This window comes from Anomaloglossus baeobatrachus, chromosome 2, assembly GCF_048569485.1.
Source record: "Anomaloglossus baeobatrachus isolate aAnoBae1 chromosome 2, aAnoBae1.hap1, whole genome shotgun sequence".
Classification (NCBI taxonomy): Eukaryota; Metazoa; Chordata; class Amphibia; order Anura; family Aromobatidae; genus Anomaloglossus; species Anomaloglossus baeobatrachus.
Window position 1 is genome coordinate 622,902,840 of NC_134354.1, and position 26,520 is coordinate 622,929,359.

At 41.6% G+C, this 26,520-nt stretch overlaps 1 protein-coding gene across 2 annotated transcripts in view; it reads right to left on the reverse strand.

The window, feature by feature from the left end:
* Nucleotides 1-26,520, reverse strand: part of VWA8 (von Willebrand factor A domain containing 8) — a 532,124-nt gene that overhangs the window by 325,054 nt on the left and 180,550 nt on the right. For both annotated transcript variants that reach the window (XM_075336856.1, XM_075336857.1), the window contains exon 14: nucleotides 10,320-10,480. In XM_075336856.1, coding sequence (XP_075192971.1) covers nucleotides 10,320-10,480 — 161 coding nt within the window. The remainder of the gene's footprint in view (nucleotides 1-10,319; nucleotides 10,481-26,520) is intronic.

The following is a 26,520-nucleotide window of genomic DNA, read 5'->3' on the forward strand; positions in this document are numbered from 1 at the left end:
CGGGGATCATCACATTGATTCTTAATTGTATTAACATCACACATTAAAATAATCTTGTGATAAGGAACAAAAATATTTATACAACTACTATAGCCTAATAAACATTAGTAGTGTATAAAATATTATTATTGTACATATCTACATTTTTATTTGATATTATAACATATTTTATCCTATAACAGTTCCCGGAAGAACCTGTCATTATAAGAAATTAAAATTAAGTTAAACTTTTATCCTACTTCCCTTGAATACTTTTCGGAAAAGTTTTATGGTAAAATGCTTTTTACACACAGCGCACCAAGGGCTCGTACACAGATGGCCGTCAATAGCACACAGCAGTCAGCCGTGCAAAGTGAATTTTCTTTATTCCTATGTGAATAAATCATTAACCATAATCCCATCCATGTTCACTATTCACATAGGGAGTATGTTAAATTCCAGCCTACTTAACGTTTCCGTACATGAGCTATTAATGCTGCTTCAATAACCTTTTATAAATATTACATAAAGACTTCAAATGTTATAAATATTGCACAAATTGAATGTAACGTCATTCTTCTACAAGCCTGAAGATGAGACTATCTACATATTCAGCCACTGATGTGGGAATCACATTTTGATAGTTAGGGTCGTCCGATATATTTAAAGAAATTAAGTCAAGAGCTGTGAGTGGTCTTAAACTACATAAAAATTATTGCCACATTCATGCTGCGTTTACGCAAGTGTGCTGCATGTTATTTTACCCCAAACAAGTCTGGAACACTATTCAAAACAAGAGTCTTCTTGCTGCAATTTGTGGCAAAAATCAAGACATTTTACTTAAAAAGAAATAAGTAAAAAAATCACTCTGTGGCCACTATGTGTGAACACAGCCTCTAATTCTCTGCAGCTTGTTCACAGAGGGAACACTGGAAGAGTTGTGCTGGGTTGGCAAGGGATGAATAAGTAAATAATGGTGATCTGTTTCTCTATTATGGGACCACGTATTTCCTTCTCTTGTTTCTTTTTAAAAATCCTTGGAAGTCTTTTCAGATGTGTCATTGGCTGGATACACGATAGTAGCTTTACTCAAACACTGAATTGGAGAAAGTGTGGCATTACCATGGAATTTGAGGGAACAAATCTTCCTCATTTGGTTAAATGTTCAGCCCTTTTGTGGAACACCATAGCCACATTGAGAGAAGTTCGGAGGGTTTCCACACTCCCGTTTGGTATTTCTAAAGGTATACCTTTGTGGGTCTTACCAGAGATCCTGTAGAGTGGGGAGGGTGGATGCTCAATGGAAAAAAAGTTATCATGACAACGAGGGGTCTGATGAGTGTGGAATAGAAGAGGTTTCTCTCACCAGAGATCTAAACTATTTTTTCACTCAAGATGGTTATTTCCTGTATATCCAAGTCAAGTGAAGAGTATTTAATAAGAGTATGGAGGCACAGACACACATCTTGGATGATAAGGATGGCCGGACATCACAAAGAGTATCATATCCTTGTTGTAAGATGACCTGAGAAACCCCTTCCTCAAAGTGGACCCAAAAATGTTTGTATTTATGACTTGGGCAAGGTAGACAGGAAATCATAACATTACATAACCGATGCTGTACGGTTAGAGCAAAGTTAGGAAATGCTTAATTAATGAACAATAGACGGAAACCTACTTTAAACTGATGCACGCCCCTTCCTTGTATGGCTTCAATATACAGCCATACAGTAACTTCCCAGGTTGGCTTACAGAATAGAATGCCTGAAGTGTCCAAGTCCCCTTACCAACTTATGGCATGGGGTATGGGAGTGTATGTTCACATAAGAGATCTGGAAGGCGGTACCAGAATATATATATCCAGACAATGGCTGCTAAATGTTCCTTACACAGATAATTTTCTTTCACAATATTAGACTGCCAGAGGATGGTAAAGTAGGCAGTGCCACTAAGTCCAAAATGATTCATTGAACCTTAGTGGTAGTGTTACAATGTGTTTTCCACCAGTGGTTAGAGCCAAAGACTCTAGATATCACATGTATTGAAACGATTCTTTGATATAGACTGACCTAATGCAAAGAGACATAAAGAACAAGATGAAAGTAATTTCTTTAAAGAAAATGTGTCAGCAGGTTTTTGCTACCTCATCTGACATCAGCTTGTTGTAGGCAAAGGGACTCTGAATCCAATGATGTATCACTGTCTGAAGCAGTTCTGACACAATCAGAATGTTTTGTTTTAGCCATCTAGCAGAGCTACGTGAACTTCCCCATCCACACCAAGCAATCAATAGAAATTGTACATAGACAGTGTGGTGTCAAACAGAGGAGGGGGCATGGTGGACTGGCCTGCCAGTAACTTTGCAATCCTGCAATGATAAGGGTCCTGCTGCTTAAACAAGCATAACAAATAAACGACAGAGCGGACTGTGACAAGACAGGCAGCCCTGAATCCTATGTTTTAACCCTTACAGCATGCTGTCTTCAGCTTACATAGAAAAAAGCTGGTGACAGATTCCCTTTAAAAACTAGAAAAACATGTTGAAATCCACTACATCAAGGAGATACAAGATTTCGTCTGCCTATTTCAATAAACTGAGAGATACTGTAGAGAAGACATGACATAGGCTTTAGTTAACTTTAGGCTGGAGCCCTAAACAGGGCGACGACAAAAGAATGATTTAAGTTTCATAATGGAAAGTATTGGGAGATGTTTTTGAGTCCTTAATGAGGGTTCCATACGTGGCACAGGCGCTCCTTAAGTACTTTAACATCTGGGTGATATACTACAGCACTCCTCATAAATCTTCATGTATTTAATGTGATATGGTTAAACCCTTCACACCTAAAAGAGTTTTCACCTTCTTGAATAAACCACATTTTTCAAATCCGGCCTGTATCACTTTATGTGGTAGTAGTTCTGGAATGTCTCCACAAATCTCTGTCAATCTAAGATTGTTGTTTTTTTTATTTTTTCATAACACATTTATGTTACTGGTAAATTTGGGGCGATTAACATTTATGAAATTATTGTAAATTTTACAAAAGTTTTCAAAAATTTGCAATTTTCAAACTTAAAATGTTTATACTCTTAAAACAAATAGTCATGACACAAAGTAGTTTCTAAATAACATAAATAAAGTAAATGTATACTTTACATCAGTATCATTTTTAAAATACTTTTTTTTGTTGGGATGTTAAAAGGTTTAAAAGTTTAACAGCAACTTCAATTTTTTTCAATAAAAGTATAAAAATCATTTTTCTTAGGATACTTCACTTTTTCCTGAGTACGCCAGATATGGCTGTGAAATACTGTTTTGGCACACAACAGGGCTTGGAAGTAGCGAGCGCCATTTCACTATTTTAGTGCAATTTTTGCTGGAATAGATTGCAGATGCCATTTCGCATCTACAGAAGCCCTGAGGTGTCAAAATTGCAGAAAATCCTCACAAGTTACCCCATTTTGGAAACTACATTCCTTAAGGAATTTCTCTAATGGTAAGATGAGCATATTGAACTCACTAATCCTTACAAAATTTTATAATATTGGGACATCAAAATTAAATATTGCGTTTCCATGAAAATGTTAATTTAGCCAAAAATGTATCATTTTCACAAGAATAAGAGGAGAAAATGAACTCTAGAATTTGGTGTGAAATTTCTCTTAAGTGTGCCAATACCCTCTATGTGTTGTCAGAAACTCTTGTTTGGGCAAATGGCAAAGTTTGGAGGGCAAGGATCGCTATTTGACTTTTGAAACACCAGTTTTGCTAGAATAGATCGAGGATGCCATGTTACATTAGGAGATTCCCTGAGATGCCGACAGGGCAGAACCCCCCACAGGTAACCCCATTTTGGAAGCTACACACCTTAAGGAAATCATTGAGTGGTGTAGTGATCATTTTAGTTTTACTACTGAAAGCTTGTTCTATAAGTCAGCGTAGGGGTTAATAGACATTAATTTACAGTTTGTCATAAGGCAATTGAATCCCTAAACTAAAGACCAATCAAATAATATATAACTTTTAATTAACTTATTAAGATAATGGGACAAACAACATTAAAAACACTGAGCGCAGTGATCTGCCTTAAATCACATAAGCAATAATTTCAGCCATAATATTTTTCCTATTTAGACTCACTATTCATATGTCTATAGCTAGCTCATATGTTATTCTTAGGGTATGTGACCACGATCCGGACTCGCTGCGTTCAGAGAGCAGCGAGTCCTGATTGGGGGGGCCGCATGTCTCCTCCACAGGAGAACGCAGGAGACCACAACTGACTGTGCCTACGATCAGGGTTCAGTGAACTGCGGTCTCTCGCTTGTGTTCTCCCTACGGAGGACACATGCGATTCCACAGCAAACAATTGACATGCTGTGGTCTAGAAAGACTCACCGCAGGTCAGTGTTTGCTGCGGAAAAAAGAAGCACAGTGAGCACGGGATAGTAAAACATCCCATCCACTATGCTTGTACTGTAAAAGGCAGCATTTTGGACGCAGCTGAGGTAGGCTGCGTCCAAACCGCTGCAAATACTCATCGTGGGCACGCACCCTTATAGTGGATGACCACAGCATTCGCTATTTAAAAAACAATCAGTAGCCTCCTGATTGTTTTTTAAATAGCGAACGCTGTGGTCATCTACTAAAGGAATAACATATGAGCTAGCTATAGACATATGAATAGTGAGGCCAAATAGGGAAAATCTTATGGCTAAAATGATTGCTTGTGAGATTTAAGACAGATCACAGCGCTAAGTGTTTTTAATGTTGTTTGTCCCATTATCTTAATAAGTTAATTAAAAGTTATATATTATTTGATTAGTCTTTAGTTAGGGATTCAATTGCCTTATGGCAAACTGTAAATTAGTGATCATTTTAAACCCACGGTGATTCACAAAATTTTATACCATTTGGCTGTGAAAATGAAAAATTGTATTTTTTCCAATAAAATATTTCAGCTCCAAGTTTTTAATATTTAAAAGGGCTAATAGGAGAAAATAGACCTCATAATTTGTTACGCTACATCTCCCAAGTAGGATGATACCCCATAAGTTGACAGAAACTTCTTTTGCACCACAGTGCAAACCTCAGAAGGGAAGCAGCGCCACATTGGTGTACACGTTTTGCTGGAATAGTTTGTGGGTGCCATGCCAGATTCCTGGAGCCCCTGAGGTGCCAGAACAGCAGAACTACCCCATAAGTGACCCCATTTTATAAACTATAGCCCTCAATGAATTAATTTCTGGGTGCATTGTGCCTATTGACACCATAAGTGTGTAACAGAATTTTATGTTGTTTTAGCCCCAGATTCTAAATTTTCACATGGGGAAATAGGTAACACTGGCCCCAAAGTTTGACAAACAATTTCTCCTGAATGTGGCAATACACCACATGTGACTACAGAACTGCTTGGCCACATCACAGGGCTCAGGAGGGAAGATGCAATATTTCGCTTTTGGGGTGCAAATTTTCCTAGAATAGTTTACAAAGCCCTTAAGTGCCAAACCAGCAGAAACCCCCCTCAAGTGACCCTATTTTGGAAATTACACCCCTCTGAGAATGTATCTACAGGTGTAGTTATTTTGGGTGTTTTCCAGAAACAAGTGAAGTGGATGTTGTAGAGAGAACATTACAAGTATGATATTGTAGTGCCCAAATATTTGGGCCCAGCTCGTGTTTCTAAAGATGTGCGCCTCATAAAATGTCAAGTGGACTCTCCTCTCTACAGTAATGTCAAACATGTGTATGCTAATTGCTTTTTAGACACACTGTGGGGCTCAGAAGGGAGGAAGCATTTGGATTTGTGGCACAGATTTTGCAAGATTTCTTTTGGGGGGACCCCTGTTGCTTTTTTTAGAGCCTTTGTGCTACCAGTAATGTGAAAACCCCTAAATTTCTGTTAATAGATGACAAACTTGAATGGGACTTGGTTTTTTTGTGGGTTGAATATTGGTACCATATATATATAATATTTTTTAATTGGTTCACATTTATCCTGTGCTCTACAATGAGCACTTTCATCAGGGTTTGAATCTAATTCTTCAAAATATGTGATGCAGACAGAATCCATGAAGCTCTATTCCCAATAATGAGGCAGGCACAGTTACTCTGGACTCCATCTGGCCTCACGTAGTGTCTGTCTTTTCTGAGGCGCATAAAACTGTGGTCAACTGTGTGCATGTCTAAAATGCCTCATTATAGGGAATCTGTAGTCGGTTTTGTTAGAATCACGTTTTTGAGGTATTTAGACGAAAATGTTGATGTTAATGCTCAGCATAGAGCACATAATGAATGTGAACTGAGCTTTACTGTGATTTTTGGAAGGCAGAATAAACAAATCAACAGCAGTTCAAGAATCACTGTTTTATGACATTCACTGTGCGGTATAAGTGATAACAAGGTTTTAAACTTTGGGTCAGTAATATTATAGCGATACCAGATTTTTATCAGATTTTTGTGTTTTGATACCATACGACACTAAAAACACGCTAAGAAAAAATATTTTTTTTGCAATACCATATTTTGAGACCTATAATTTTTCTTCTTTTCTGCCAATAGAGTCATGTGAGGGCTTGTTTTTTTATGGGATAAGTTGACGTTTTTATTGGTACCATTTTGGTTAGATAGCATAGTTTTATAGCTTTTTTTTATTTCTGGGAACCAGAATTAAAAAAAAAAAAAAACAAAACAGCAATTCAGGAACTCTTCTGTTTTTTTATGTTCCCCCTATGGTATTAGTGATAAGGCAGCTTTATTCTTTAGGTCAGTACAATTACAGCGATACCATATTTATATGCTTTTGTTATGTTTTTCTGCTTTTACACAGTAGAACAATTTTGTATAATCTTCTTTTGCATTGCTATAATCTTAAACAGATAGTATGTAATTTTTCCACTGTCAAAGCAGAGTGGAGGATTGTTTTGTGCGGGACAAGATGAGAATTTCAGAAATCTTATTTCTATTCATATATGACTTTTTGATCATTGTTTATTCCAATTTTTGTTTGGCTGTATGATGAAAAAACTATCTTTTGACACCTTTTTTATTTATTTATTTGTTACAGTGTTCAATGTAAAGGTTAAAAAGTGTTGACAGCTTTATAGATCCGATTGTTCTGAACGTGATGATACTAAATATGTGTACTATTTTTGTTTATTTCTGTTTATACATAAAAATTCATACTTGGAATAGTTTTTTTATTTTCCGTTTATTTACTCTTACTTTCTTAAAAACATTTTTAATTAGGCCCTCTATGGGACTTCAGTTTTTATTTCTCTCATCACTGGTCTCATGCATTGCAAAGCATGAAGCCTGTCAGCTTTCTTACTGGCAGGTTGCCTGTTAGACCCTGATTGTGACTGAGTATGAATGATTTTCTTTCATATTCCAATATTTTGTAATCTCTAATAAGTATCTAAAATTTTTTCTTTCATTACATTAAATCTATTAAAAATCAAGGACCACTTTATGATTTATTATTTGTTATAACGAATAAAGCTTAAAAACTACCGTATTTTTCGGACCATAAGACGCACTTTTTTTCCCCCAAATGTTGGGGGACAGTGGGGGGTGCGTCTAATGGTTTGAATGTAGGGCATGGCTGCGGGGAATGAGGGTGCTGCGGTGGAGCGAGTCATTGGGGGCACGAGCAGGCAGCAGCAGCGCCTGCCGTGACCACGTGGGCCCGCTCATTACATATGCACGCCCATGCTCCCGCCCATCTCTCAGCGCTGAAGCCGGGGCTGATAGGAGGGCGGGATGATGGGCGGGGACGCACGCATAATTAACAGCCGGCCGTGATTACCCCTGGCAACTACAGCCTGGAGTGATCATGCTCGGCTGTATTCACTGCCCCCCCGCACATCATCATCAGCGAGGGGTGCAGTGAATCAATGTACTCACCGTTCCCCTGCAGCATCGCAATGTCCTCCAGTCTGCCGGCCGCTCTGTGTGGACTGGAGACTAGCGGTGCTCACAGCAATGACGTCATCGCTGTGCGCACGTGTGTCTTCACAGCCGTGCCGGCAGACTGGATGACAATACATCGCAGTGCTGCAGGGAACGTGGCCGGCTTAACACAGCACTGCCGGCACAGACAGGAGGAGGAGCGACGCTGCGTGGAACAAGGAAAGGTGAGTGTAAACGTTTATTTATTTTTTTGTGTGTGCCGCAAGGATGGGGGTATATCAGCAGGATGATGGGGGTATATGAGCAGGATGATGTGGGTATATGAACAGGATGATGGCATATAGCAGAATGATGGGGGTATATGAGCAGGATGGGGCCATATACCAGGATGATGGGAGTATATGAACTGGATGATGGCATATAGCAGGATGATGGGGGTATATGAGCAGATGATGGGGGTATATGAGCAGGATGATGGCGTATATAGCAGGATGGGAGCACAGACCAGGATGCAGTATATAGCAAGATGGGGCTATACCAGGAAGAGGGACATAAATATATACACAAGGCAGGAGGATCATTACCAGGATGGGGTACCTTAGTAGAGAATTTGGGGATATTACCCACATAATCAGCAGCAGATCCTCGCCCCATAACAGTGTGTCATGACCACATTTTTTGCTTAAGATTTTATTTTCCTATTTTCCTTCTCTAAAAGCAGGGTGCGTCTTACGGTCCGGTGCGTCTTATGGTCCGAAAAATACGGTATATATTTCTTATTCTACAAGTCTGAAAATGTAACAGGAAAAAATTCCAGGGAAGGATCACGTTGAAATATAAGATAAAAAAATCACCTTTTATTATATATATAATTAAAAAACAAAAGTACTAAAAATAATCATGGGAATACGTTAAATGTAGTCCATGGTGGAAAAATCAGAACGCGTTTCGGCTTAAAGAGCCTTCATCACGATCTATGATGGTTCCTGCCTCTTCCGAGCGTGGATTACTAAAGACTGATTTCTATCCAAATGACTGAACTGGTGAGCTGAATATATTTTTCTGTTTTAGTCTAACACGGTACACAATATTACCTTGAATTGCATATTCTACAAGTCTGTAATGTTCTACATGAAAGTGCAAGGAGCCTAGCTGATATCAGAGTGGACAGAATCACCCACCTATTGTCTTCTGTTTGAGATCTTCTCTGTATTAGTGTGGATTTATAAAAATCTGCCAATCAGAATCTACGTACTATAGCTGGTAACGTGCTGCCTAAATTAAATTAGATCATAGATTTCCACTATTTCAAGACAATGCAGGCACATAAAAGGCAAAATACTGAACTCAGAAGCATGCAGGACTCAAAGACGAGTCTTGATTCAGGAACCCACGCAGACTGGTTAAAGGGAACCTGTCAGCAGAAATTTCGTAATAAACCTAAACGATTCCCCCTCTGCAGCTCCTGTGCTGCATTCTAGCAAGGTTTCTGTTGCTATTGTGCCCCCTTTGAGAACTAAATAAATAGTTTATAAAGTCTTACTTTTTGTATGCAAATATTTTTTTCTGTACACAGGGGCGGGCTCTTTTGCATCTGTTAGTCGCCCTCCTGCCGCTTCACGCTGTCCCCCATCGCTCATTTCCATACTGAGGCCGCCGCCCAGTGCTCCTGAGGTCTCGCAAGGCCATCGCTTGCGCAGAACGGTGGAGGCAGAGGGGAAAGCGCGGGCACGAGATTATGGGCGGGTACTTGCTGATGACAATCACAGGGCCGCCCATAATCTCACGCCTGCGCAATCACGTCACCAGCGGTCCCACTGTGCACAGTGCCGCGAGTGTGGCACGGCGCATGCGCGAGTCCTCGGGAGCACTGGACGGTGTCCTCAGTATGGAAATGAGCGATGAGGGACGGCGTAAAGCGGCAGGAGGGCGACTAACGGACGCAAGAGAGCCCACCCCCGTGTACAGAAATTTTTTTTTGCATACAAAAAGTAAGACTTTATAAACTATTTATTTAGTTCTCAAAGGGGGCACAATAACAACAGGAACCTTGCTAGAATGCAGCACAGGAAGGAGCTGCAGAGGGGGAATCTTTTAGGTTTATTACAAAATTTCTGCTGACAGGTTCCCTTTAACAGCTCAGTTCTCCATGTATACCTATTCATTCTGTAATGTGTGGGTACAGAATACCTCAAAAACTTAGAGGCAAAAATTCCGAAACAGATAATTAAATAAATATATCTCAGAATTCACTGTTTCCCTCTCTTTTCCATACTGCCCTCAGATAAAACCTGACAAATCTTCTTTAAATAGAGCTGTATGACAGCTGATGGTCTGCTTTACGTATGTTAGAGATTTTGATTGATACATTTTTTTTTTAGAATTCTCACATGTTCCGAGGTGATGAGCATAATCTGTGGCTACCAACCTTTGAAGAATGGCCAGTGTTCCAGGATTTACACGATGGATACCATCCAGAATGACAAGTTTCCCTTCTAATGCAGCCATGACAAGAGGAGACCGTCTCCAGGCAGTGTCTCCATTTGGCAATGTGTACCTCTGTTGCAACAAATCTCTGGCTGTCATGTCCTGTATGAGGCAATTCACAAGCAATTAGTGGGAAAATTGTAACAATGAGAAATAAGTGGTGATAGCTCTAACCCTATAGTCAAATACTTTTAAGATAAATAAATATACATATTTTTGTTGCTATTTTTTTAGCCTTTCTGTTGTGGAGATATTAGCAATCAAAGCATTTGGCAACAAGTGAATAAATATTCATTGAGTTCAAGTGTGTTTTCATTGGGGGTGTGTACTTCTTTTGTAATGACAGACAATCTGGTCACCTGGTCTAAAGGCCACTTCCCACATAACGAGATCGCTAACGACATCGTTGCTACGTCACAGTTTCTGTGACGAAACAACGACTTCACCAGCGATCTTGTTATGTTTGACACGTACCAACGATACGCCCCTGGCTGTGAGATCGTTGGTCGTTGCTGAATGTCCTGGGCCATTTTTGGCTCGTTGGAGTCCTGCTGGGCAGGATGGATCTGTATGTTTGACACCTACCAACGATCTCGTTAACGACCTAGATGAGAACTTTAAGTGTGACACATAGGCGTGTAGTTGCATCACCTTTTCCGTGCCCCCTCTGCACCGATTGGTTGGCGCTGAGAACAGTACTGCGTTCTGATTGGGTATCGCTTCATGCTTTGTTTCCTTTTGCGCCTTGCTTTGAGGATAGAACCTGCGACTACACCCGGATTCATTCGCACTTTGTTCCCGATTGCTTGCTTGCTTTTCGGATCGAAGCTGAAGTCGCAAGTTCTATCCTTAAAGCAAGGCTCAAAAAGGGACAAAGAATGAAGCGATACAAAGTTGCCTTCTAGGTCGGTCGCCTAATCAGAACGCAGTATTGGCCACCAATCGGAGCAGAGGGGTGTGGAAAAGGCGACGCATATGCACGCCTACGTGGCTTACAGCGTCAAACACTACGCACCTATTCGAGGTCAGAATCGTTACATAGCTGCTATGTGACAGGGTCCCAACGACCAACGAGATCGTTATACAGGTCGCTGCATCGTTACTAAAGTCATTGGGAAAATGACTGTGTGACATCTCACCAACGATCTCACCAACGATTTAACAACGATCCGGAAACTGTGACGTAGTAACGATCTCGTTAGCGATCTCGTTATGTGTGACTGGAACTTTACATTGTACATGATTAGAAAGTGTGGGAATAAAGCAGAAATGCTAACACCTTTCAGATAAGGTCACAGCAGTCAGTTTGGGGGGAGGGGGTCACACAGCAGAGTTTAGTGGTGTCACATTACTGCCCTCTCGCCCTACTGACTGTCAATATAGATGTGTGAGTAATCACACTAAGGCTATGAGTGCACGCTGCATCTTTGTGGTGACCACAAAGATGCACATTTTTGGTCCCAAAAAAAACGCTCCCTTGGCATGTATTTCTTGACGTGTTTTACTGCGTTTTTTTTACAGCGTTTTTGCCCAGTGCGTTTTTTTAAGTCAAATCTATTGACTGGAAGGGCTCAAAAACGCTGGCAAAAACGCAGAAATAATAGACATGCTGCTTTTTTGTGATCACCGCAAAGACGCAGTAAAAAAAAAAAAGCTCCGTGTGGACAGCAAAAATGAAATCTCATACACTTTGCTGGGGAAGGAAATATATGCAGTTTTGAGACCAAAACTGCACCCAAAAAACATGCAAAAATGCGGCAAAAAAACGCAGCGTGCGCACAAGGCCTAAAGGCCTACTAAGCCTAAAGCGGGCTTTACACGCTGCGATCTCGCTAGCAAGATGGCAAGCGATCGTACCGCCTCCGTCGGTAGTGCAACACGGGCAAATCGCTGCCCGTGCCGCACAACCTCGCTTAACTCCGTCACACGGACTTACCTGCCCTGCGACGTCGCTCTGGCCGGCGAACTGCCTCCTTTCTAAAGGGGTGGTTCGTGCGGCGTCACAGCGACGTCACAGGGCAGGAGTCCAATAGAAGCGGAGGCGCAGAGATGAGCGGGACATAACATCCCCCCACCTCCTTCATTCCACATTGCCGGTGGAGGCAGGTAAGGAGATGTTTATCGCTCCTGCGGTGTCACACACAGCGATGTGTGCTGTCGCAGAAACGACGAACAACATCGTTAATAAGAAGAAAACGATTTTTTGATTCAGGACGACCTCGCTGCGGCAAACGTTTTTGACCGCCTTTGCGATCGTTTAAGGTCGCTCATAAGTGACACACACTGCGATATCGTTAATGACGCCGGATGTGCGTCACAAACACCGTGACCCCGACAATAATTCATTAACGATATCGTAGCGTGTAAAGCCTGCTTAAGCACATTGGTCCAATTACGATTGCATGGACTGGCAGTGGGTTTTGCAACTCTAACTCCGCATCCTCATAGGCATCAGACTGATGTACACAGATGTTTGAATGAGCCCTTATGTTTGCTGTGCTCAGGAAACTTGTAATCGCTCAGCAATGTGCTCAAAGCAGGGTGTCATTGCATCTCATACACGAGTAGCCTGTTCTGTGAAATTGTAGGGATTGTTCTTTATCTCCTGTGTGTCACTGCCCGTTGTGATTGACCAACATCATACAGGGTAAGAAGTACATGCACGCAGCAAAAACTCTAATAACGCCCTCTTAGATTTACCATTTACACCAGTCACCAAATTTTCATGTTGAACTGGACACACCATGTAATAATGGCTGCGGAGCAGAATATTTAATTTTGCCTTATTTTTTTACTTTCGCCTCTCCGTTGTGGAGTTATTTGTAGTCAATCATTGACAGTAGTTGTGCACTGTTGCCTCAGACTCCTGTTGTAATGAATGATGGGATCCGAGTGCTCTGGCATCCATAACTTATAAAGACAAGTGATAAATATCCATTGCTTTTAAAAAAAAAAAATACAGTTTAAAGAGTAGTCTTAAGTCAGACCCACAGCCTGTAATGGACAGCCCTAAAAAGATATTCTCAAATTTGGAAGCTATACGCTATCAATATGATAGGGAATAACTTCTTGATAGCTGGGGGTCCAACTGCTAGGACCCCCACTGAACCCAAGAACCAAGGCTATGAAGAGCCATTTGTGAATGGAGTGGTTGTCGATCAATCGCACTGACACTCCATTCATTCTTATGAGAGTGCTGAAGACCTACTGAGCGCTATACTTGACTATCTCCGGCGGTTCCGTTAAGAATGAATACAGCGGCACTATGCATCACTGACCACTGCTCCACTCACACAGGGCTCTTCAGAGACCCAATTCTCAGGATGGATAGGGGTCCCAGTGGTCAGATTGGGGAAGTTACCCCCAATACCCTGGATAGGGAAAACCTCCAAAATTGAGAATATCCCTTAAAATACCAACACATATATATTATTTCAAGAGAATTAGCTGCCTTACTGAACAAAGTAGAAACAAACACTGCAAAACATTTGTGTTCTTAGATTCTCAGAAAATGGAAGAGTTCTTACATTTACCCCAGCGGGTGTCCGTACATTGTTTTGCTATTAAAAGGAATGCAATTTTCTGTTATGGTGTTGGTTATTATTAGCTGCAGAGGATAATATCTACAAATAGCTTCAATAGGTGCATAAATGCTGATCTGAAGCTTTTCTGCACTGAGGTGTGGGGGTGGGGTGCAATATAGCAGGTTTTCTATAAACAAGAACATAATGTAGCGTAAAGCAAAAAACAGTAACGCTTAGATAATGAGATGTATTAACATGTTGCAGACTGTGCTTGAATCTACAATAATATAACAATAAGATCATGATAAAAAGGCCTCGGGTGCTGAGTAAATCATTTTATAATAACAGAATTTAGAATCAAACTAAAGGACAATCGCACCGGACCATGTGGTATTTGGGTACTCATCTTAAGAACCAAGACAGCAGTCAGCCTTCAGCCTCCTATCATGCTTTCCTACGTATTTTATATCAATAAATACTCTCCTTCCCGTACTGAAAAAATAGTTTATTCACCAGAAGATTTTCTTTAAATGTAGATTTTTTCCTTTTAAGGTTTTACTGCTGCCATGGTCCTCAAAGAGGTTTTCCAGTAGCTGGACAATCACTTTTTAAATAAAGTATTCCCCGTTATAAAAAAAAAAATCACCATATAACTCACTTTCTGTAAAGGTGCAGTTCCAGCGATGTTGACGTCGGGTCTCCTGGGGCTTGAGTGACATTGTTATGCCATGTCAGTCCAGCAGCCAATAAGCGACTATTATTAGGCTATTGTGCTCTCACTACTTCCGTTTGTCCGTGATTCATCTGAAGATGTGAACCTCAGACAAATAAGTGAGAGTGGAGCAGCTACTAGTGGCCACTAATTGGCAACATGGCTCAGGTCATATTACAATGTCACACGAGTCTCAGGAGAATTGGATATATATATATATATATATATATATATATATATATATATAAAAAAAACATATTAACCATAGTCAACAGAATAGTTCATTTCTAGAAAAAAATTATATCAATATGTTACTATCAATAAAAATCTAACAACTCATTTTTGTAATTTATACCTTTTGGATATAAAGCATCTAATGTGAGGATACAGAAGGCCTCACAAAGAGTTCATCAATTCTGTCAATTACCTCCTCTCGTTGGAGGAGTTACTCTCTCAATCCCCAAAAAACTGAACTCAGTGACATGGATGGCTTTTATGGTGTGGTGCGGATGACAGCTTAAAGATAAATGTTGTATTCCCTGACCTTTCTTTCCTGTAAAAAGATGTTACTTTCACTGTATTTTGATTTCCCGATAAATTAATATCAAGAAATTAAATCTGAGCATTTGGTGTAGAAAAAATAAAACCTAAATTAAAATTATTGGTGTTTAAGTATGCAACAACGTTTGGTACAACCGCCACATGGAGAGCCCAAAAAAATAGTAAGTCGTCCATATAGCGGCCATACCAGACAATACCATCCATGTAGTGATTAGTTACTCTGAAAATATACTTTTCCTACCACCAGGCCATGTAAAAAAAATTGCTAAAGAAGATGAAATATCTAACCCATTGGGGCACCCAGAATCTGCAAATAAAATTAAGAATCAAACAAAAAATAATTATGGCTTAATAAATATTCCAACAGGATAATGATGAATTGATTTAGTTAATTGGAATGAGCACTGTTATGATTTAAATGAAAAGTTATGGCTTCAACGAGTAAGTGGTGAGGAATACATGAACATAAATTAACATTGTCACAAGTAAAAAATGAAAATTTACTATCCCCCAAAAAAAGCTGTTAAAAATATACAATACTGCTCAAACGTTTAACTCCGTGCTGCTGCTGAAGACTTTCCAAAATAGGTTCCAAGAGTGGATATGTCAGTGTGTAATGTGGGAACCTGATAAATTGTACAGTGTGTAAGGAGCTGTAGTGGATCTGTCATCAATGAGAAAGGAGAGCAAGGAGCACGGTGAAGTGAGACATGATCATCTTAATTACTAAAGATCTACTATATTAGCGTGTGTGTGTGTGTGTGTGTGTGTGTGAGCCCTGTGCAAGCAGTGGAAGAGTTAAATTGTAGTGAGAAAAGGAGTGAATGGCGTTGGCCGTATCACTTGACCATGTGTATTGAGCTACCAGGGTGAAAATCAAGGATATCCCTGATAGCTCAGTGTTAGGCTCCCTTCACACGTCAATGATTCTGGGACATACAGTTAGGTCCAGAAATATTTGGACAGTGACACAATTTTCGCGAGTTGGGCTCTGCATGCCACCACATTGGATTTGAAATGAAACCTCTACAACAGAATTCAAGTGCAGATTGTAACGTTTAATTTGAAGGTTTGAACAAAAATATCTGATAGAAATTGTAGGAATTGTACACAATTCTTTACAAACACTCCACATTTTAGGAGGTCAAAAGTAATTGGACAAATAAACCAAACCCAAAAAAAAATGTTTAGTTTCAATATTTTGTTGCGAATCCTTTGGAGGCAATCACTGCCTTAAGTCTGGAACCCATGGACATCACCAAAAGCTGGGTTTCCTCCTTCTTAATGCTTTGCCAGGCCTTTACAGCCGCAGCCATCAGGTCTTGCTTGTTTGTGGGTCTTTCCGTCTTAAGTCTGGATTTGAGCAAGTGAAATGCATGCTCAATTGGGTTAAGATCTGGTGATTGACTTGGCCATTGCAGAATGTTCCACTTTTTTGCACTCATGAACTCCTGGGTAGCTTTGGCTGTATGCTTGGGGTCATTGTCCATCTGTACTATGAAGCGCCGTCCGATCAACTTTGCGGCATTTGGCTGAATCTGGGCTGAAAGTATATCCCGGTACACTTCAGAATTCATCCGGCTACTCTTGTCTGCTGTTATGTTATCAATAGACACAAGTGACCCAGTGCCATTGAAAGCCATGCATGCCCATGCCATCATGTTGCCTCCACCATGTTTTACAGAGGATGTGGTGTGCCTTGGATCATGTGCCGTTCCCGTTCTTCTCCAAACTTTTTTCTTCCCATCATTCTGGTACAGGTTGATCTTGGTCTCATCTGTCCATAGAATACTTTTCCAGAACTGAGCTGGCTTCATGAAGTGTTTTTCAGCAAATTTAACTCTGGCCTGTCTATTTTTGGAATTGATGAATGGTTTGCATCTAGATGTGAACCCTTTGTATTTACTTTCATGGAGTCTTCTCTTTACTGTTGACTTAGAGACAGATACACCTACTTCACTGAGAGTGTTCTGGACTTCAGTTGATGTTGTGAACGGGTTCTTCTTCACCAAAGAAAGTATGCGGCGATCATCCACCACTGTTGTCATCCGTGGACGCCCAGGCCTTTTTGAGTTCCCAAGCTCACCAGTCAATTCCTTTTTTCTCAGAATGTACCCGACTGTTGATTTTGCTACTCCAAGCATGTCTGCTATCTCTCTGATGGATTTTTTCTTTTTTTTTCAGCCCCAGGATGTTCTGCTTCACCTCAATTGAGAGTTCCTTAGACCGCATGTTGTCTGGTCACAGCAACAGCTTCCAAATGCAAAACCACACACCTGTAATCAACCCCAGACCTTTTAACTACTTCATTGATTACAGGTTAACGAGGGAGACGCCTTCAGAGTTAATTGCAGCCCTTAGAGTCCCTTGTCCAATTACTTTTGGTCCCTTGAAAAAGAGGAGGCTATGCATTACAGAGCTATGATTCCTAAACCCTTTCTCCGATTTGGATGTGAAAATTCTCATATTGCAGCTGGGAGTGTGCACTTTCAGCCCATATTATATATATAATTGTATTTCTGAACATGTTTTTGTAAACAGCTAAAATAACAAAACTTGTGTCACTGTCCAAATATTTCTGGACCTAACTGTATGTTACTGTTTTTATACATATAACAGAATCAAGGATATTTCTCACTGAAGTGTTTCCGTGCGGGGTACACGCGTGTCCATGTGCTCCACATGGAGACAAGTCCATTTTTTTCTGGCATCACTGATGTCCCACCGACCATTCAGTGGTGTGATCTGTGAAACACGCACCAGAAAAATCACATTAAAATTAAAATGATAAGATTTTTAAACTCACCCGCCTCCAGCGATGCTTTCTTCAGCCACTGCTGTCTCTACTTCCAGTCTGGCTAATTATGCTCATGCATATTCAGTGCACCGCAACCCAGAAGCAGCAACAGTGAGACAGTGGCAGCTGCACACAGCATCGGGGGAGACTTCAGCACCACGGTCAGCAGCAGCGTGGACAGGTGAGTATAAGTGACTGATCTCCGTATATGATCACGGATAGCACACAAAGATCATAGCACATGGAGGGACATATGCACCTTTATCATGTCAGTGAAAAACGTGTGTTTTCACTGACGTGTGAAAGAGGCCTTACTCGCAGTGAGTGCTGATGTATGTGCGGGATCTAGTTACCCTCTCAATGCTGAGTTTGCATACAGAACGGGGACTTAATCCTGTGGGATAAGACAAAATGAAAAGAGGAAAAGTAAAAAATGATGAAACAAAGTTCAAAGCAACATTCAAAATACTGTAATAAGGTGAAATAAAAAATTATCTCCTTTTATGAGCGGGTGGGGGTGGGGAACTTTATTGTTTTCTCTCCGAACGGCATTGAAATAAAAGGTTCTCCAACGGTCAGGTCATCCTCTTCTCCATGTGGAGCTGCAGCAGCTGTGGTGTTCAGGTTTCCAACAGTCAGTTGTGACTCAGACAACTGCTGAAAGTGAGCCCTCTAGGGTAAGTTCACACAGTGCGTTTTTTGTGGCGTTTTTGCACGTTTTACGGGTGCGTTTTTGCTCAGAAAACTGCATGACTTAGCTTCCCCAGCAAAGTCTATGAGTTTTCATTTTTGCTGTCTGCACACAGCGAGTTTTTTAGCTGCGTTTTTGTGGTGCACACAAAAACGCAGCATGTCAATTATTTTTGCGTTTTCCACCCATTGAGTTAAATGAGATGTTCAAAAACGCAACGAAAAATGCAAATTGCAAATATAGCTGCGTTTTTGTGCATTTCTATGACTAAAAATGCAGCTATAAACGCAAGGGGTGGGTATTACAGTGACATGTACAGGAAGAGGATTCCTTCTGTCAGTCAACACAGAAGCGTGACTCCTCCCCGGTACCACCACCGCTGCTTCAATCTCCCGTCCTGTCCCATATCCGCTCCCGTGCGGCGCCATGGCCGGGTGGGAGATGGAAGCAGTTGCAAAATCAAAAGTGAACAGTAGAAAAAAAAAAGTCATACTCACCTGTCTGCAGACTCCCGACATGTCCGCTCCCAGCTCCTCTTCCCGGTACTGCCACCCCCGCTCCGGCTGTGTGCCGGCTCCCAGGCACGTCCAATAGATGCAGGACCTGGCGGTGGATTACCTGATGCGGTCACCTGACGCATCAGCTGATCGTAAGTCTCGCGGTGACGCCGGCTTTTTACCGCCCGGCCGGCTATCAGCTGATGCCGTCAGGACACTTCATCAGATGATTACCGGCAGCTCCTGCAGCGATCAGACGGGATCAGACTCCTGTCCGATCGCTCCAGGAGCTGCCGGTAATCAGCACATAAGTGAGGTTTTGGTTTTTTTTGCACTGATGCATCAGTTGATTGTATAAACGGCTTTTATACAATCAGCTGCTGTGTCACGTGATTCACATCCTTGAACCTGACATCCTCTGATCGCTTTGCCTTCCAGCAAACTGATCAGATGATATTGGATCCGGATTGGACGGTGCGGCACCCTTGACCCAGAACTACTGCGGAGGGGGGGGTCTTTATTTCAATAAAGATGGAGTCACTAATTGTGTTGTGTTCTATTTCTAATAAAAATATTTTTCTGTATGTTGTGTTTTTTTTAATCTTTACTAGAAATTCATGGTGGCCATGTCTAATATTGGCGTGACACCATGAATTTTGGGCTTATGGCCAGCTGATAATATACAGCTAGCCCTAACCCCATTATTACCCAGTGAGCCACCCGCATCAGGGCAGCTGGAAGAGTTGGATACAGCACCAGAAGATGGCGCTTCTATGAAAGCGCCATTTTCTGGGGTGGCTGCGGACTGCAATTCGCAGCGGTGGTGCCCAGAAAGCTTGGGCACTCTGTATTTTGGATTCCAATCCCCAGCTGCCTAGTTGTACCTGGCAGGACTCAAAAACTGAGCGAAGCCCACGTAATTTTTTTTTAAAAATTATTTCATGAAATTCATGAAATAATTAAAAAAAAAAAGGGGGCTTCCCTATAATTTTGGTTCCCAGCCGGGTACAAATAGGCAGCTGGGGGTTGGGGGCAGCCCTTACCTGCCTGCTGTACCTGGCTAGCATACAAAAATATGGCGAAGCCCACGTCATTTTTTGGGGGGCAAAAAACTCCTGCATACAGTCCTGGATGGAGGATGCTGAGCCTTGTAGTTCTGCAACTTTCTGCTCTCCTGAATACACTATTGGATGAAGGATGCTGAGCCTTGTAGTTCTGCAGCTATCTGCTCTCCTGCATACACTAATGGATGAAGGATGCTGAGCTTTGTAGTTCTGCAGCTGCTGTCTGCTCTTCTGCATACACTATTGGATGGAGTATGCTGAGCCTTGTAGTTCTGCTCCCCCTGCCTCTCCCTCTAGCATACAGTCCTGGATGGAGCATGCTGAGCCTTGTAGTTCTTGCTCCTCCTACCTCTCCCTCCAGCATACAGTCCTGGATGGAGGATGCTGAGCCTTGTAGTTCTGCAGCTGTCTGCTCTCCTGCATACACTATTGGATGAAGGATGCTGAGCTTTGTAGTTCTGCAGCTGCTGTCTGCTCTTCTACATACACTATTGGATGGAGTATGCTGAGCCTTGTAGTTCTGCTCCCCCTGCCTCTCCCTCCAGCATACAGTCCTGGATGGAGCATGCTGAGCCTTGTAGCTCTGCAGCTGTCTGCTCTCCTGCATACACTAGTGGAGAATGAAGAACATATTGAAAAAAGGAAAATGAAATCAGACCTTTTTTTTCTTTTACAAGAATCTTTACTAATGGCATTGTTCACTGATAAAAAAACGCATAAAGCCAGAGTTCGAGGTAAAGGATTTTTTACAAGCCACGCTGTTGCAACGTAAATTTCTGTCGTCCAGTAGCTACACAGATATGGCCTTGATGATTCTACATAGAGCATATATTACTCCAAAAATTCAATCAAAAATGGACACAAATGCCTTATACTCTTGTTCTAAATGTGGCATAAGAGACACTGACCTGTTTCACCACTTATGGGACTGTGTTCAGATACAGGGAGTATGGAGAAGCGTTCACTCAGTCTTACAAAACACATACAATATTCAGTTTGCTCTGACACCACAGTGGGCGATTTTTAACATGTTGGAGGAGGCTCAACAAAGTCTTCCGAGAGGTACCAGGGCAATGTTAACTATTTGGGCCTCGGCCACTAGGAAAAGTACCCTACATCTCTGGGTAAATCCTGAAGCACCCTCTCTAGCGTTTATCCAAACAAAACTAATGTTCATATTCAAAATGGACTGGCTGGATGCACTGTCGAATAAGGAGAAGCTGACTAAGCGTTTCTTTGAAACATGGTCTTTATTTATACCTAACTTGGCTACAGTGCTTAAGGATAGACTTAAATCTCAGTTTGGACAGACCTCTTGGTACCTTCTTGAACTGCTCAATGGACACATACCAATTACATAAGCTTCCATTTTAAGTTGCTTCTGGTCGCACGCAGAGCGGGGGGAGGGGTGGGCGGGACTGTTTTGATTATAATGTCATCAATGAAATGCTCTTTGTATAAAAGCAGATTGTAAAAGAAATTCGGTTAAAATTCAATAAAAAGATGTTTAAAAAAAAAAACGCATAAAAACGCAGTGCGCAAAAACGCAGGAAAACGCAGCAAAAATCGCACCAAAACGCGGTAAAAATGCGTGCATTTTTTGCCGTGTTTTTTTGCTGCGGGTGCGTTTTTTGCTGCAAAAGACGCACAAAAATGCAGCGTCAAAAAAACGCAGTGTGTGAACTTAGCCCTAGAGAGTTTTTTCACCCTGGCATCATCTGAAAAGAAGCTATTTGTGCACTATTTGTCTTCCAGCTTTTTTTCGACTACAAAGAGGAGGTAATTGGCAGAACAAATTAACAACGTGAGACATTCTGGATCATCACATTAGATACTAAATATCCAAAAGGCATAGATTACAAAAGTGATTTATTATATATTTATTGACAGTAGCATATTGATGTATTTTTTTCTGTGAATTAACTATTATGCTTATTATGTATATAGATTCTTTAGTAAATCAATAAATCAATAGTACAAGCAAAGATCAAAAACTTAAATCTAAGGGTGCTTTCACACTTGTGTTCATCGCAATCCGCCGCTACGGAAAATAGCGCAGTCCGTTAACAGACTGCGCTATTCTCCATAGACTTTATTGACGACGCACTGTGACGCAAGTGTCTTCGTTGCATCCGCTGGCCGACACTGAGTCGTTATTTTGACTGTGCACCGGGCGGAGGGTACACAGCATGAAGCGTTTTTGGTGTCGTTGGAATCCGCCAAGGTATCTAATGATTGTCTATGGAGGCAGATTCCGCCGCAATGCGCTAAGCGGCGGAATCCGTTGACTGATTCCGTTACATTCTACTTAGCATGCTCAGCATGTCCAGCAGAACAATCTAAATAGTTTAAAATCACTCCTGGTCTTTCTATCTCTCTCTGTCGGTCGGTCTCTCCCTCTCACCCCATCTCTCATACTCACCGATCACGGGCGCGGCACTGCACAACTCTCACACTGCTCTGGCGGCTTCTCTTTTGAAAATGCCGGCCGCTCATTATTCCATCTCGTATTTCCTGCTTCCCCCACCGCCTATGATTGGTTGCAGTCAGACACGCCCCCACGCTGAGTGACAGCTATCTCACTGCAACCAATCACAGCCGCCGGTGGGCGGGTCTATATCGTGCAGTACAATAAAGAAATAATTTAAAAAAACAGTGTGCGGTTTCCCCCCACTTTTGATACCAGCCAAGGTAAAGCGACACGACTGAAGGCTGGTATTCTCAGGATGGGGAGCCCCACATCATGGGGAGAACCCCAGCCTAAACATGTCAGCCAGCAGCCGCCCGAATTTGCCGCATCCATTAGATGCAACAGTCCTGGGACTCTACCCAGCTCATCCCGAACTGCCCTGGTGCGGTGGCAATCGGGGTAATAAGGAGTTAATGGCAGCCCATAGCTGCCACTAAGTCCTAGATTAATCATGGCAGGCGTCTATGAGACACTCCCCATGATTACCCTGTAAGTGAAAGTAAACACATACACCCGAAAAAATCCTTTATTTGAAATAAAAGACAAAACTACACCCTCTTTCACCACTTTATTAAAATCTCCAAATACCCCTCCAGGTCCGACTTAATCAACAGAGGTCCCACAACGCTTTCAGTTCTGCTACATGAAGCTGACAGGAGCGGCCACAGACCAAGACCGCTATCTGTCAGCTCCACGTAGCAACTGAAGTGAATTGCGCTGTCAGCGGGGAGGTCACTGAGGTAGTGCCGGTGTGTGCAGTGATGATGGGGTTGGTAGTGCCTGCGTGTGTGCGGTGATGATGGGTGCGGTAGTGCCTGCGTGTGTGCGGTGATGATGGGTGCAGTAGTGCCTGCGTGTGTGCGGTGATGATGGGTGCGGTAGTGCCGGTGTTTGTGCGGTGATGATGGGTGCGGTAGTGCCGGTGTTTGTGCGGTGATGTGGGGGCGGTAGTGCCTGCGTGTGTGCGGTGATGATGGGGGCGATAGTGCCTGTGTGTGCGGTGATGATGGGTGCGGTAGTGTCTGCGTGTGTGCGGCGATGATGGGTGCGGTAGTGCCTGCATGTGTGCGGTGATGATGGGTGCGGTAGTGCCTGCGTGTGTGCGGTAATGATGGGGGCGGTAGTGCCGGTGTATGCGGTGATGATGGAGTCTCTCTCTCTCTCTCGGCTAAAGAAAACTAATGCAAAGTGTTATTTCACAGGAATCCGTTGCCTTTAATATCACACTATGTACAACGCATCCGTCACATGCATCACACAACGCATTGTGACGGATGCCAAACGACGCAAGTGTGAAAGTAGCCTTACATATATCTTATCTTTCTCCACATATCAGACATTTTTTGGGTCTCAGCACTGAACATACAGTCACAATAACTAGCTACTTCTGTCAACAACAATATCTGCAATGCCTATAAAAGCCTCGGGGAAGGGGAGGAGTAAATATAGCAATAAAAAGTGATATAGACTGTTTGATTAGAAGGAAAATAAGTTTTCTTCCCTAAATCAGCCTGATCCTGCATTACCTCCCCAATGGTGGAAAATTAATCTTCATTAATTGCTTAAATGCACTTTAGCTTTTCATGTTCGCATTCATAATACACCTTGAATAAAAGGTCACTAACCTTACCCATATATTTTGGGCTCATTACTGCACATTACGGAGTCTATCTTAATGTGAATTCAGAAGCAAAACCACTTTCATGCTGAGATGTGTTGCGTCTCTGTGGGCTTTGCTTTAATGAGCTTGTTTGCTGGGATTTTATACGCTGTACAATTATTCAGTGACCCTCTTCCTTCTTCAGTGAACTATTCTCTATGTAGCTAAAAATACACCCTTTTTAAGAAATGCTTTAAATTAATGGACTCATAATCAACAATAACACCTATTTTACAAAAACGAGTTTGATGGTCCTAAACATATGCTAATCAATGAAATTTCATTCTAGCACTCAAGAACATATTAAAAAACATGGCTCTATTTATAGCTAATGACCAAGGGGGAAGTAATTCAACATGACGCAAAGAAAGCCCTCTTTATTCTAATAGAATCAATACGAACCCTGTTCACAGAAACAAAAGTATCCTACAATACAACATTTAAGATTTACTACAATAATAAGGAGTCTGCAAAAATGAGTCTTTATTCAGGCACCAATTCAGCAGCCATTCCGCCTGATTCCACACTCGGTAAGTAACTGGGCATATTATAATTGGGAGACACTTATTAGGCTACAGCAGGACACTTTTAGTTTTGGTCTTTTCTGTCCCATGAGCAAAGAATCAGGCATCTTACAATCAAATATTCATTTGAATGATATATTCCAACAGGGGAGAGTTTTTTGACCCCCCAGACACATTATATACCGTAGTCATGGGTCTTAGTGTCAGGATTGTCATAGTAAGAGAACACAGAAAAACTTGAAGGAAATCTGTCATTGGGATCAACACTCCTAAGCTGTCTATACGAGCATGTAGGTCATAGAAAGTTGACTAAAATAATACCCTGATATCTGTGATCCGATGTCTTATTCCAGAGAAATCCATATTTTATTTTATGTATTTACATGAGCTGTAAAGATCTATGGGCTGGACAGAGATCTCTATGAAAATCTCCCCCCCGGAGCTTATTTTTCATAAAAGTGGGCATGTGAGACATGTATTGACTGACAGTCCCGTCTCCTAATCTACATGTCTCATACAGTTATCACCCCTTCATTAAAAAGCCCATATATCTTAACAGCTTATTTGTATATTAAGAAAACTGTGGATTTCAACAAGACATCGGATTATAGATATCAAGGTATCATTTTAGCAAACTTTTTATGACTTGCAAGACCATATAGATGGCTTAGGAGCTTTGATCCTACTGATATAGTCCCTTTTAATTTTACTTAGGACACTGTGGAGAAGACTATGAGCGTCAGGAGTGTATGGGCAGATGAAAAAAAAAAATTCAATCTGCACATGCGCCGATGCCATTCATAGTCTCCTCCACAGTGTCTTCAATAAAATGGCGCCTGAGATCACAGTGCACACATTCAAGGACTCCTGAGCTATTTTAATAAAGACATTATTACTGTAGATGTGAGCATATGCTGCCAACAACAGTAATGGCGGTGCGGTGTGATGGGGAAAAGCCATAGAGGATGCTGGAGGAGGAAACCAACCCACAAAGGCCCGTCCCCGATGCATACGTCAATCTTAGAATGCACAAATTTCTGGATCTTAATGAACAATCTTTTCTACTATCAACGATCCAATAAGAAAACTGAAGGTTTGACTTTATTCACCATGCTAGTGCCAGTATAGCACTGCCTTTATTTTATATAGCAAAATCCTAGTAGTTGGTTGCCTCCAAGCTACATGGAGCTGCCTGCCCTGATGACTCCAGGCAGACAAAAAAACAATAGTATAGATTAAAATAGTAGGGTAGTATCTGCTGACATGTTAGGAGCATATAGAAACTACATTGGTGCTACAAGGGGGCTAACAAGGGTATTCACGTGTTATCCCTTAACTTTCTGACATGCGTGTCGTGTATTTGTAAATGTGCAATATGGGAAGTAATACCTCACCTTATAATGGAGTTGGTTCTTGAGGCAGCTAGAATTGACTGCAATTGTACATCTGGCCTGCCTCACTCAGGGAGCACATGTCTGTGGGATGTTATTGCATGTTACCCTTATTTAAGTCCCATATATCACAGTTATGGAGATATGGAGTGTTCCTAAATGTATAAAGCCTTGTATGCTTTTGGCTTATTTCTATAGACCATTTAGATTGAAGTGATTTCAATCACAGTGTATGAATCTGCCTATAATAA